We start from the raw sequence: 13,450 nt of genomic DNA, 5'->3' as shown, positions 1-13,450 counted from the left end.
ACAAAGAAAGGGAAAAAAGTAGTTCAATTTGTGTATTAGAAGGTGTGAATAAAGACTAATGGAATATAACATACACACACACACACACACACACACACACACACACACACACACACACACACACACACACACACACACACACACACACTGGAAGAAAGAGAAGGTTGGAGAGAGTGGATGTGAGAGACGTATGTGTTACTAAGAACTAGCCTAAGAGAGCAGCATCTTTAAAAGAAATGATTAGTGACTAAGGAGTCACTAGTGCACAACATAAGAAAATGGTTGGATGGATGCCAGGAAGTATTTTTCACAAAATGGATTTATATATGCTCGAAGCATTCTCAGTTTTGGAGGTGAGGAATCTGAAATGGTGGAATTTTGGTTGTGTGAAATAGACATAGGGCTGAAAATTAGTTATCAAGGTGCTGCTTACTGTGCTGAACCAAAGTCTTCTTAAGGTACTAAGCTCTTGCTGGCTGGATTCTGCTGAAATCAAAGTCTAGTTATAATTGCATTCACAGTATGTTGCCCACAGAAGCTTGCAGAATGTACACTGATACAGCACCAAACGCTGTCCCTTTAAGAGCAGTAACTAATAAATAACTTTTCATAACAAATCACACAAAGTACTGTTACAGCTTCAGGTACTGTGCTACTTTACTTCTCAGACATCATGGATGTTGTGAGAGATGCAATATTACCTTGGAACAAGTGTGTTCCTACACAAATACCTCTAACAATTTTATCTGCTATAGTCTCTTTGTAGTGTTTTTACATCCTGTTTTTCTTCTTGGTATTCTATTTTAGACTTTGTATTGAACCAAAAAACTAACACAGAACGTTAACAGTCCCTGTGTCTTGAGACGAACCTCTTCAAATGTCGGCAATTCAGCAGCTTAGTCCAAGAAAAAATGCCAGTGGCAAAAATATTCCAAAAATCAACGAGGTCTAAAAACAAACTGGAAATTTATTAAACCAATAAAAAATCCATAGTAGTATCCAACGTTAAGCGCTTTCACTTGCTTGATAGCAAGCTTCATCAGAACAATGTGAAACAGACCTCTCAGCATTTAAATAAACTTTTTGGAGCCAACATACAAAATACTTTGTCTTAAAGGCATATGACACAAAAAGTTACACATTAATACAGCGCCACTTGTCATATACAAAAATCCACTCAATCTGTGCTGTTCGCAACACAAATACGAACACAAAACATGATGTGATCAAAAATAAAATATTAATAAATACATATATAGATTTCCTGTTTATGTATGGATTTCCTGTTTATGTATGGAACAAATATTTCTAACATATTCTATCAAAACTGTCCTATGAAAACTAAACAATTGAACAATGTGTATCCTGTATATATAACTGTCCTAGATCTAACAAGTCAGATAATATGACTGTAATATGCCATCAGTGTGTTATAATAATATAAAACTAATGAAATTATTAATGTCTTATAATCACACATTAGCTTCCGAATATAGTTTCTAGATGTACCAACAAACTACAAATTCAGCTCATAACTAGCAGAGGTTTTATAGAAATAACATCATTAAGACCTGGTGGGTTTGAAGAGTCCAATAATACCTGCCACCAATACTCTTTGTATGATAACAGGCCCTTGAAATCTCCCCCCACCAATATCTATTTGAACACTATCAATAATAGCAAACTTAAAATAATGCCTATCTCCACATTTTTTATAACATGCCTATAAAGGGTGTTCTTTTCATCTTTTGTCCTTATACTGTATAAATGAGAGTATATCCGCTTATTAAATTTTCTCTCCATTTTTCCTATATAAAATCCTGAGCATGCCATGCATTTACCCATATATACAATCATCTTAGTACAACAATTACCATGTTTGAATTTAACTTTTGTGCTATTTATATTCTCCAATACTAAACTTTTTTCCTGGAAAATGTAACCACACTGTTTACAATTTCCACATTTTTAGTATAGGTGTCTTGTAATGCTGGTTTTAAATTACTTTTCACTAATATTTCTTAATATTATACCCCATCTTGAACACGAATCTAGGTCCTGTTCCTAATATACTGACTAATTCATCATCAATAGATATAATATTCCAATTAGTGGTCAAAATGTTCTTAACTTTACCAATATATAGTCCATATTCCAACACACAACATTTCACATAAGATGGACTATCCACTAAAGAATGTACTATTGTATCATCAGTCACCCCTGATTCAAAATATGAACCCAACAGACGTTTATATTTACTGGTCCATCCTTCGATGGCCAAGTGACTGACTCTAGCCATCATCTTGTCATCGTATCCTCTTTCCTTAAACATGGTCGTAATATATGCCACTTCCTCTATCATATCTTTCTACACAGAAGCCATTCTAATGGCACGTATAATCTGCCCTTTATAAATATTAATAAACCTATTCGTAGGATGGTTACTGGAAAATTCTAAATAGCTGTTAGAAAAAGTATTTTTTCTATAGATTCTTGACTTGAACCCAAGTCCCATTGTAGAAACACAAGTGTCCAAGTAGGGTACACCATAATCATTCCTATGTGAAGTGAATTTGAGATAACTACTGCTCTGATTGAGATATTCTAGGAATTGGTCCATAAGATCAGAACTCCCTTCCCATAATATGTATATATCGTCTAGATATCGAGAATAATATTTGATACATTTCATAAACTGACTATTAAACACCTTATTCTCTTCCCAATCTAACATAACCAAGTTTGCAAAGATGGGAGCGCACGCTGCTCCCATAGCAACGTCCCTGGTTTGTCTAAAGAGTTCTCCCTCGAATAGAATGCAATTATATTCTAGGACAATTGACATCATGTCCAATAATAAGCATGCTTTATCCCAGTATGCATATTTATGTATACTATTAGCAAATGCCTCTAAACCTTCAGTTTTGGGAATACAAGAGAAGAGATCTACAACATCAATAGTTGCAAATAAATTGTTTCTTCTCAAGTATGTAGGATATTTTTTCAAAAATTCACATGAATCTTTCCCTTTACACTTATTGTCTTGCTTACTAATATCCCTGATGGAATCCTTAAGCATAACACTTAAATTGAGTTTCCTTATATATCTTTTAATCTCACTGATGCAGTCAACAAGTCTGAATTTTATAGTAGGGATGAATTTTATCCCTTTAGAAAATAAATCAAAATATACTGTTTGTAATGGGTGCTCAGTGTAGTTATAAATATTAAAGTTGTTATAATTATATACTACACCTTCCTGTGTAATCTTGACATTATTCTGGATGGACAAATCATTATTTCTCATCAGTGTGACATTCCCTCCTTGATTGCTAAAGTTCTCTTGTACTTGCCTTACTACTGATATCCCTGATATTCCTGTTTTTGCCTTCTCCAATTCCCTCCCAATTTCCAGTATCTTTGTCTTCTCCTGTTCTCTGTATGAAAAGAATTATATTCTTGATTGCCCCTCTGATGTCCATAAGAGTTATAAGCATTTTCAAATTCTTCATTAGAAACATTTTAGGAGATTTCTTATCCACTTTATATTTCTCCTATAAATATGCCCTTCCCTTTCTATATTGTTCTATATCTCTACTAAATTTCTTATTTTTATGGATATGTATTTGTTTAATGGTGTTGTCAGCCACATTAAACTGTTTGACATACAGTTTTTCCCATTGCGGGAACAATAAATCCTAATAATCTCATTCAACTCTTCCACTTCTTGCATAAGTCTCACTAATTTCTCATCATTATATTTAATTAACATTTGCATATATTTAAAACAACATTGGTCAAAAAACATATTGAACTGTTGTATAATACTATCAGTCAATTCAATTCCCATAGGACATTTAAAAAATCTAAGTCCCATAGGGACTATATTATGTTCCATACATTTATTAAAATATGCATTGTCTAATTTAATATTATTAATACTGTTCAATTTCTTACCCAGACCATAAATAATGTCCTTAAATGTTCCCTTAGGAACCAAAGAATTTCCATTGTCAACTATTGGATTATTACTGTCAAATACACAATTTTTGTCCAAAAATGTTTTTAACAAGTGGTTGGAATTACCGCTTGCTCTATCTGTCATGTTTGCTGTATCCACAACATTCCCAGTCCTTTTATCCATGCCAACACCTGTTTCTTGGTGCATGTAAGTCTTTTGGGACATAACCTTTTTCGGTTTAGTACCCAAACGCTTTGCTTCCAGATCTAGGTCACCAAAAGACCATTCAAAAGTAAAATCTGATATACCTAACTTAATACTGTTCTTTTCGTTGATTGATTTACCAGCTACTTGTCATTCTATCAGTCTCGAACAGTCATTGCCATTCACCTGACAGTTGGGTATTCCAGATGAATGTGAAGTACTGTTAGAATTGTCCAAATTATTGTCAAGGCTGTTATTGAACATTCTCAAATCTCTATATTGTATTGCATTCTTTCTTCCCACTACTGGTGACTCAGAAATTGGTACAGCATTACTAGAACCATTGTTAATATTACCACTGACAGAAACAAAATTACCAAATCAGAAAGTCTGCTTACTTCTCCCCGCAACTCTGTTAGCTCCGCCTGTACTCTAGCCAACTCACCACTTTGCAGTCTAGGGGGAGTGCCTTGATTGTCATCTCGATCAGACTCCATGGGTAAAACTTGTAAGAACCAACACAAAAAATGTTCCGTAAAACTACTGAGCCAAAAAACTAACAGAAAGTTAATAGTCCCTGTGTCTTGAGACGAACCGTACGAGCTGTATTAATGTGTAACTTTTTGTGTCATATGCCTTTAAGGCAAAGTATTTTGTATGTTGGCACCAAAAAGTTTATTTAAATGCTGAGAGGTCTGTTTCACATTGTTCTGATGAAGCTTGCTATCAAGCAAGTGAAAGCGCTTAATGTTGGATACTACTTTGGATTTTTTATTGGTTTAATAAATTTCCAGTTTGTTTTTAGACCTCGTTGATTTTTGGAATATTTTTGCCACTGGCATTTTTTCTTGGACTAAGCTGCTGAATTGCTGACATTTGAAGAGGTTCGTCTCAAGACACGGGGACTATTAACGTTCTGTGTTAGTTTTTTGGTTCGGTAGACTTTGTATTGAGACATCTGTTTGCTGATGTTTGCAGGAAATAATGTTTTTATCATGTAGAGAAACAATGCTGATATTGTCTTTTAAGGAAACATCTTGTGCAAATGCTGAAACATCTTGTGCAAATGCTGACTTGATGAAAGCATGTCCATTCAAACTTCCTTACTTAATGCCATATCATAAAAACATGTACAGATTGTTTTCCTGTTAGCAGTGTGTCCATTCTTTAAGGAAACAGGTCAACTTCTGTGCTGACAGTGTGAAATGCATACAGAATTTTTTTTTTTTACATTTTTGCTGAGTCTGTAAGGAAACATGTCCATTAAGCAGATTCCTTATTTTTCAAGGCACAGTCATTTAGTATGGATGCTAATCACATATTGCTAAACTCTGTTTCTACATTTAAGCAAGCTTTATTTTATACCTTATTTATTTTGCACATTTGTAGCAGACTTACTTTCAACCTTAATACACTGTAATAGGGCAGTCCAATTAACATATAGGAAAATATGATATTAATCAACAAAAAAAAATTCTGCATTGCCACTAGGTTGGTAATGCCAAGTTGTCAAGTAGTTCTTACCTGACGAATATATTTCTAGGTTTAAATGGGGAGGTGAGCTTAAGTGTTGCTGGAAGATGCTGCTTCTGTTCCTTTGCATTTTTGAATTGCTATTTTGTTTGCCTCTCTGTGAACCTCTATCCAAAAGAAAGGGTGACTGTTTATTACTTATGATGCCCTGCAGAACCAGTTGTCAGTAAGCCATTTACTTACCCTATTCTGCAGTTATACATTTATTATTATTGTTATTATTATTATCGAGCTTGTCAGGAAGGGGGTGTGAATAGATCCAACTGCTGTAATGTAGGATCCTTTGAACATATGCACTATCCTATTTAGCTTTAACCCCATCAACTATCATGGAACAGAAGCCAGGGAGTAGTAGCCTATACTATCATTAGATATGCAAGGGTTACAGAACTCACATTTGCATCAATATCTGAATTACATTTCAGTGTAGTGCCATTATTTGATTCCTCTAAGATCACTTTTACTTGACTTCATATCCAATTTGTAAAAGAACCTTTCTTAGAATAGTAATGGATGTAGTAAATGACTTTATACTGATTTACTTTCATAACTTTATTTTTATTGTAACCTGCTAACTTCACTGGGCTTTCTGCCTTATTTTCCTTCCCTTCTGACCCACCTCATTAACCAAGCTTGGCTGCAATAGTTGTAGCTTCTTATTGTGTTGGTCTCCATCTCTAGAGGAAAAGCACCTGTTAGAGGTAGGATTTAGACCTACATGAAAAGGAGGTGAGAGCTGAAAATGTTGCCGTCAGTACCTTGATCTCACTCGTACTATGACTTTAAATCAGTTTGTTTATAGTCTACATTTTCATAGTGGATAGTGCAATAATTCTAGAATATTTTATGCTGTGCTGCTGTAAGCAGATATGCTGAAGTGTTTGGTTATGTTTCTATCATGTCTAAGCTTTTTTGATGCCATGCACTATAGTTTCAACCAGAAAGTAATCAGGCACAGTGCATTTACCTCATGCCAGTCCTCCAAGAAAGGGAAGGGGGAAGGTGATCCTTAGTCCCCAGTCATCAAACTCAAATCTACCCAAGCCTCTATTAAATTTAAGGTAGGTAAGAGACTCTGTCCCCAACATCTCTGGGCTGGCCCTTGTCTGAGGCAACTTTAATTGCACCAGTGTGCGGTTCAACCTGTGTACAAATCTTGTTATCCTTGGTACTTATCTGACAAGGATAGACTTAGCTCAGCAACATATAAAACAAACAGGAAGGAAATTATTTCATGCAGAAATTAATGTATGTATCTAAAGTGAGCAAATATAAACTGATGTTGTGAAACTCTGTTTGTTGTAATCAAAGTGCCTTAAACAGTATGGAAACCTATAAATATTAAAATGAGATGGAACTAATTTTGCAGACTTTCTCTTTGTTTTCTTTTTAGGGCCATATTGGAACATAATGAAATAGCAGATGTTCAATGGGATGGAATTGTAGGTATGGTTCAAACATTATTTTTCTCTTTCTATTTATTATTGCAAGCAATGAGTCTGGTATTTGCTATTGTAGGGCATATAAGCCCAGATAATATACTATTTCCAAAAAAATGGTAATACATTGTAGAAGCAAATGAGAATGAGGAAAACTCAAAGGAATTAAAGCAAAATTAGGAATGGGGGAAGGACGCCATTATGAGATGTGAGAGTAAAAGGTTACATTCGGATGGGGTATGAAAAAATGTACAGAGATCAGAGAGGGGGAGAGGAAGGAAGGACGAAGAGAAGGAGAGAAGAAAAATTATTTGGAATTACTAGCTCACATGGATGCTAGAATGTATTAGAGATTAATTGTTAGAAAGAGAGATGAAATAAAGTATTTCAACTAAGTAGTATCAAGATCCACAATGAAGGTATTGAAGGACAAAACACTTGTCTTCACAACAAAATGCATTTTATTCCAAAAACAGTTGATTGCTTTCATCCCACAGCAGCAAAAGGACTTCATCACAAATTTTAAATTAATTCTCAGCCTCACTTTAAAAATGTAAAATCAATCATGTGGTCAGCATTAGTCAATGTACAATTAACACACACAAACATTTAGTGATAAAACACTTAGTTTGTCATGTCTGTTGCACCATTGTGTACACAGACAACTATCTATAGTTAATATTCAAGTTAAGCAAATCGAGCAGCAGGTAGAGAAGAGATACGAGTGGTGTGAGTGGCCAGTGGATTACTGGAGTTTAAGAAGAGGATGACTTAAGTAGTGGAAGAAAGGTGAAGTATTGCAAAGGTTATATAAGGATAGGCAAAGGGCAGATAATGTTATAGGTGCAGCTGAGTTTATAGGAGAAGCAAGGAAGGAGTTCCTATCTGAAATTCCAAGGGTAAGAGTTGAGATTCTTGGAATAGGGAGTCTAAAAGTGAGGGATGTGTAAATATCAGACCATTCCCCATGCTCTGAGGTACACTGATCTCAGTTAGTTTATATAGATGCTTTATTCAAGATCCAGTGCTTTTCTTCAGTAATCACACTTTATTTTCATAGAAGCAGAATTTACTATTGTCTGCTACACATGTTATAGCAGACCTGATAGATTAGTAGGGGTCATGTTATAGGAGTTAGCTATGTAAGCAATATTACCCAACAGGGTGTGTGTTAATGTACATCAGCACCCTGATTGGAGAATAAATGATGCTGTTTAGCGAGTGTGTAAAAAAAAAAAAAAATGTGTATGTGTATTTATTTTTCTGTCAGCGTGTGTGAGTGAATGCATGTACATAAGCAGAGGAGACTGTGTGAGGGAGAGAGAGAGAGAGAGAGAGAGCGAGGAGACTGTGTGAGGGAGAGAGAGAGAGAGAGAGAGAGCGGTCTTATGTGAGTGAATGCGTGTATGATAGCAAATGTGGCTGTGTGTGTGCGCGAGCGCGCGTGTGTGTGTGTGTGTGTGTGTGTGTGTGTGTGTGTGTGTGTGTGTGTGTGTGTGTGTGTGTGTGTGTGTGTGTGTGTGAGATCGAGAGAGACTGAGAGCAATCGTGTGAATGAATGCTTGTATGAAAGCAGAAGTGACTGTGTGTGTGTGAGAGAGAGAGAGAGCTGTCTTGTGTGTAAATATGTGCACGAAAGCGAAATGACTTTTGTGTGTGTGTGTGTGTGTGTGTGTGTGTGTGTGTGTGTGTGAGAGTGAGTGAGAGAGCCATCGAGAGAATGAGAGTGCTATCAAGATTAAATCAGTGAATTGGAAATAGGATCAGTCAAGTAATATAATTATGCATTTATTTGCTAAGAAGGTGTAGTTCAGATTATAATTTTGATGTGCGAGTTCTTTTAAAAAAGGGAAAACATTTCTAGCCATGTCTTCTTGAAGTAATGGACTTAACATCTTGGTGTTAAATATCATGGAATGCATATATCTAAGTTTGTCTTTTGTTAAGTTAAAAATGGCAGTTTATAACCAATGTACTGCTGGATAATCTGGCAAAGGGCAACGTTTTGTGCTAGGATTTACTGTTTGCAGACACTAGTTGTTTTAAGTCTAAGAAATAAAGTTTATGCTAATTTATAGCCGATTTAATTATGTACTGCAGGATTGCAGATAATATAAGTGCTGTAACTAAATGAAATGCACATTTTTTTGACATTATGAAAAGTGGAGTTTTTCAAATCTGTCTTTAGTTTTGGGATTATTCATACAACTCTAATTTCCTTATTTGACTTCGATTTTGTCCTGTAGACTAGAGTAAGGACTGCACAAACAAAATGCATCTGTAGAGTATGGTGTGTGAAATGCTCTGTCACAAGTATTTAACAAAGCATCTTATCCACACTGCTTAATGTTTACCCAAGGAAATAAATAACCTTCTGTGCTTTGTGCAGAAACAGCTAATTTTCCATGGGTTTAGGAAAAACAAGTGCTGACAATTTTCATTAGAAACTAAATTCTTAAAATTATACCTGGTTGTAAGTTGTCCTTTGGCATTTGACCTGAAATGTACTGTAGCTTTTGGCTAAGTATTCACTTTTTGTATTAACAGTATTCTTTACAAAGTTTTGGGTAAAAGACTCATTTTTGCTCTTCCCAATTCCACTATGCAAGCTCACCTTGCTCATGCTAAAGGTTGAGGGCAGATACAGTGGACGTCAAGTTGCAGGTGGAAACAAGATGAAAGAAAATATACTTAGACCCTTGCAATGGAAATTGTACCTTATTGACAGGGAATGCTACCTCACTTCTGGGGAGAGAGGCAAACCTTGTTCTGGTGATCAAATCGTACCAGTTAGGTGAACTGGTCTTACTTATTATACACAGCACTATTTCTTGATTCATACTACTTGAATGAAGGTGGTCGGTCTGTCTGCTGTGGACAGCAGTTAGAGTTTACCACACCTGGCATAACCTTTATATGCATTGGACTTTCACCTGCCCGGTATCTTGATATCAGCTTGTGATGCCCCTACTTTGTAAGCATAGGATGCCACCCCTATCCGGAATGAGTGAGGTGTTATCTGTTTATATATACAGCCCACTCATTTCCACTGCTTCCATCAGTACCGCTCTCACTTGATACTGTGTCCGAAATTCCCCTTGTTGGTGGCAAAAGAATGGTCCTGCCTGCGAGCCCCACTAAGTTGATACCCAGACAGGATCTCAACCAAATCCCAGTCTAAGCTTGCATACTATCCTATAAGTAATACATGTATCATATGGATAATGTATTCACTGTTCAAAGGCCTTATTTCCTCTTTTTTGTCATGTGTATTTCATTTTATCTGATGAGATGTAAATAACAACAAAAACTGTATTCAAGCTTTAAGTTTCCAGACATAACAGATGACTGGCACACTGCTATTCATAGCTGAAGATCTCCAAGTGCAGCCTAATGCATCAACAATGATGAACATACCCAGCTAATCTGAGAACTAAAAGATATTTGCACAAAGATATTCACTTTATACAGGAAATAATCTGCAGTTACTTTTCAATGCTGTATGTATCACTGTCCTCTTGAAAGAATTAGAGAGAGAGAAAATATTACCACACACACAGCTTCAGAGAATATTAATCCACACACTCATGACTGCAGATTATATACCTGATAAATGCATGGAAAATACTACTTCTGTCATATTTTGGATTGTAATATGTTGCTTATCTGAAATAAAACTGGATGTCCTATCAAGTTATTATGTACAGAAGTGCATTTTAAATGCTTGCCTGTAGATAACCTCCCTCTATCAATAAATTATATATACTGAATTCTTTATGCCATAAATCTCCATTGATCAGCAGGTAACCTGTGGATAATCTCTTTGCATTAAATTGCACGGTGTTTTACCTTGCAACATGTGTGAGGTACAGCCTACTTGAAGAAGACCCCTTATAGCTTACTTGGGTATGTCTGGGATTTCCCAGGATGATAAGAATTGGAGACTGGTAACAAGGAAGGTAGGTCTTCCTCCCTTCTCCTCCTCCTTGCTACCACATTAATTCTCACAACGACATGACATTTATAAAATAGATGAATTATTGGATCATTTCAGCTGTACCTCATTTTATCATATCTCATCACTCTTGGGAATGCAGCATGGCCAGGGTTGTTATTCTGGATACAAAACAAAAAAAACGGGTTCACAATACAGCTTCATTATTAAATCAATAGTGATAAAATAAAATCTCCATTCAGTGACAAGCTTTTGTACAAAGCACTTTTTTCAAATGTTAGGCAGACATCTAGACATTCTGCAAAAATCTAAACAGTTGAAAATTTCCATACTGGAGACTTAGAACATGCGCTCTATACATCTTGGATGCCCCATACTAATGTCATTGTATAGTAGCAATAATCCGTCTGTGTGTGTGTTTTTGTAATATAGGATTTACCCACAGTTGACTTTGTTTAATCATTCAGGCTTCAACCATGCCATTTGTGGGTAAATCCTGCCCACACCCATGCCCAGCTGTGGATTATTGCTAAATTATCTCATAAGGTACATTAATAAATAGAACGTTTTAACATATTATTTCCCCGTATAGAAATTATTAGTATTAAAAAAAAAAAAAAAAACAGAATTCCTCTTCCAGTACAGTTAGATGTGGTCCAGTACTTCAATTAATATTGGGAAAATTAAGATCACCCAATATAATGAGATTATTAACACTTATGTGTATTGATCTAAAATCGATAAAGTTAGACTTTGATAAGATACTGAGAATCATAAAGACTTTGCCAGAATTATCAAAAATTCCATAAATATGATCTCATTGTTATTATTTATATCAATCAGCCTATCAGTTATTTTATTATTGTAAATATACTGTGGCTGTGAGGTAAAGGACCTCACCACTGAGTAGCCATGCTGCCCACAATATGCAGTTTCATCTTTAAAATAAATCCCACTTATCTCTTTCTGCTGCAGGCCCACATTCCACTATCTTCTGTATACGATTTGTAAGAAGCTGCTCATTCTTAATCAAAAGAGGAAGCAGTCTGCAATATATGCACCTAAAATCATCACTCTGTCTTTTCTCACACCACTCTTTCTACATTATGTTGAGTGTGCTATCACCTTCATTCCAACATTGATGCATACAATTCAAAAGGAAGACAAATGGGTGTGTGACATCCTCCAAGCTTATCTGTATGGAGAGCAGAGATTGCCCAAATGATATAAAATGAAGAAATGGGAAGACAGGCTTAGAAACCGTACATTAATTAGGAAAACCAACACCTTGCCTGCATTCCATTGTGCTGTCATTCATCGTATGGTATAGAGTACCTATTACATACCCTACATATCACTTAATACATGTTGAAAGCTGTGCTATATTATAAATAAGGGTCGCTTCCTATTTTTGATATTAGTCAACATCCTAATCCTGTGGGGTGCTGTTCTTTGAGCTAGTTTCCATGGAACTCTAAGGCATTTTACAGCTAGTTTATTTAGAGCACACTGTGCACAATTTCTCTGTCTTTTTTGCTGGCATAATAAAAGGTTTGGCATATGTCTTTTGCTGTGCCATGTACCTTTTATGGGCTGCAGTGCTAATTTTGTTGCCAAAAACATAGCTTGGCAGTTTTGACCCTGATTGCATATTATTATTTGCTCAATGTGTTTCAGAATCTTGTATCTTGACTTCTGAAATCTTTTTTTTGTTTTTGTTGTCACTGTTCACAGAATATACTAGCTTTAATACTCCCACGTATTTCATTATTCTCGAATAAATCTTTGGCCACATGCTTAAAAACTCATTGATTTCAGTACCTCAAACAAACTGTGCAACAGGTAGCGTTGTCACCTTACAGTAAGACATTGTCCTGTTCGATTCACAGCTAAAGCATCGTCTTCTGTGTGGAGACATGCGTGAATGGGCGTACCTTCGTTGAAGGTTGTGTGTCAGGCCTGGCAAGTCGGTATGTAAAAATCTACTACCAATCATTAGCAGACCGGAGTTCCGCTGTGGCGACCCCTAACCGGGAAAAGACGAAAGATACAACAACCTCTTACAATCAAAATCACTGGTACTTCTTTTCTGAAATGTCATTTGTTAAAAAATATACCTCTATTCTTTTAGTGCAAATTGTCTAATTCATGTATACACATGCATGCATGTACACGAGCGCACATACACGTATACATGCATACATATACATGTGCAAACACCCCCCATATGTGTGTGCATATATATATATATATATATATATATATATATATATATATATATATATATACATACAGTTTTTACAATGAAGCATTTCTTGCCCCTTTTTACTTTACTACTGAAATATAGTATGTATT

The 13,450-nt window shown here is 35.6% G+C and overlaps 1 protein-coding gene across 2 annotated transcripts in view; it reads left to right on the top strand.

Annotated features, from left to right (window-relative positions):
* SLC35F2 (solute carrier family 35 member F2) overlaps positions 1 to 13,450 on the top strand; it is a 482,376-nt gene that overhangs the window by 394,021 nt on the left and 74,905 nt on the right. For both annotated transcript variants that reach the window (XM_044072611.1, XM_044072612.1), the window contains one exon: positions 7,095 to 7,147. In XM_044072611.1, coding sequence (XP_043928546.1) covers positions 7,095 to 7,147 — 53 coding nt within the window. The remainder of the gene's footprint in view (positions 1 to 7,094; positions 7,148 to 13,450) is intronic.

The sequence above is a fragment of the Protopterus annectens genome, chromosome 5.part0, assembly GCF_019279795.1.
Source record: "Protopterus annectens isolate FY-2018-M chromosome 5.part0, PAN1.0, whole genome shotgun sequence".
NCBI classification, from domain to species: Eukaryota; Metazoa; Chordata; order Ceratodontiformes; family Protopteridae; genus Protopterus; species Protopterus annectens.
Note: the sequence above shows the minus strand (reverse complement) of the source record. Positions and strands in the feature narration are given on the sequence as shown.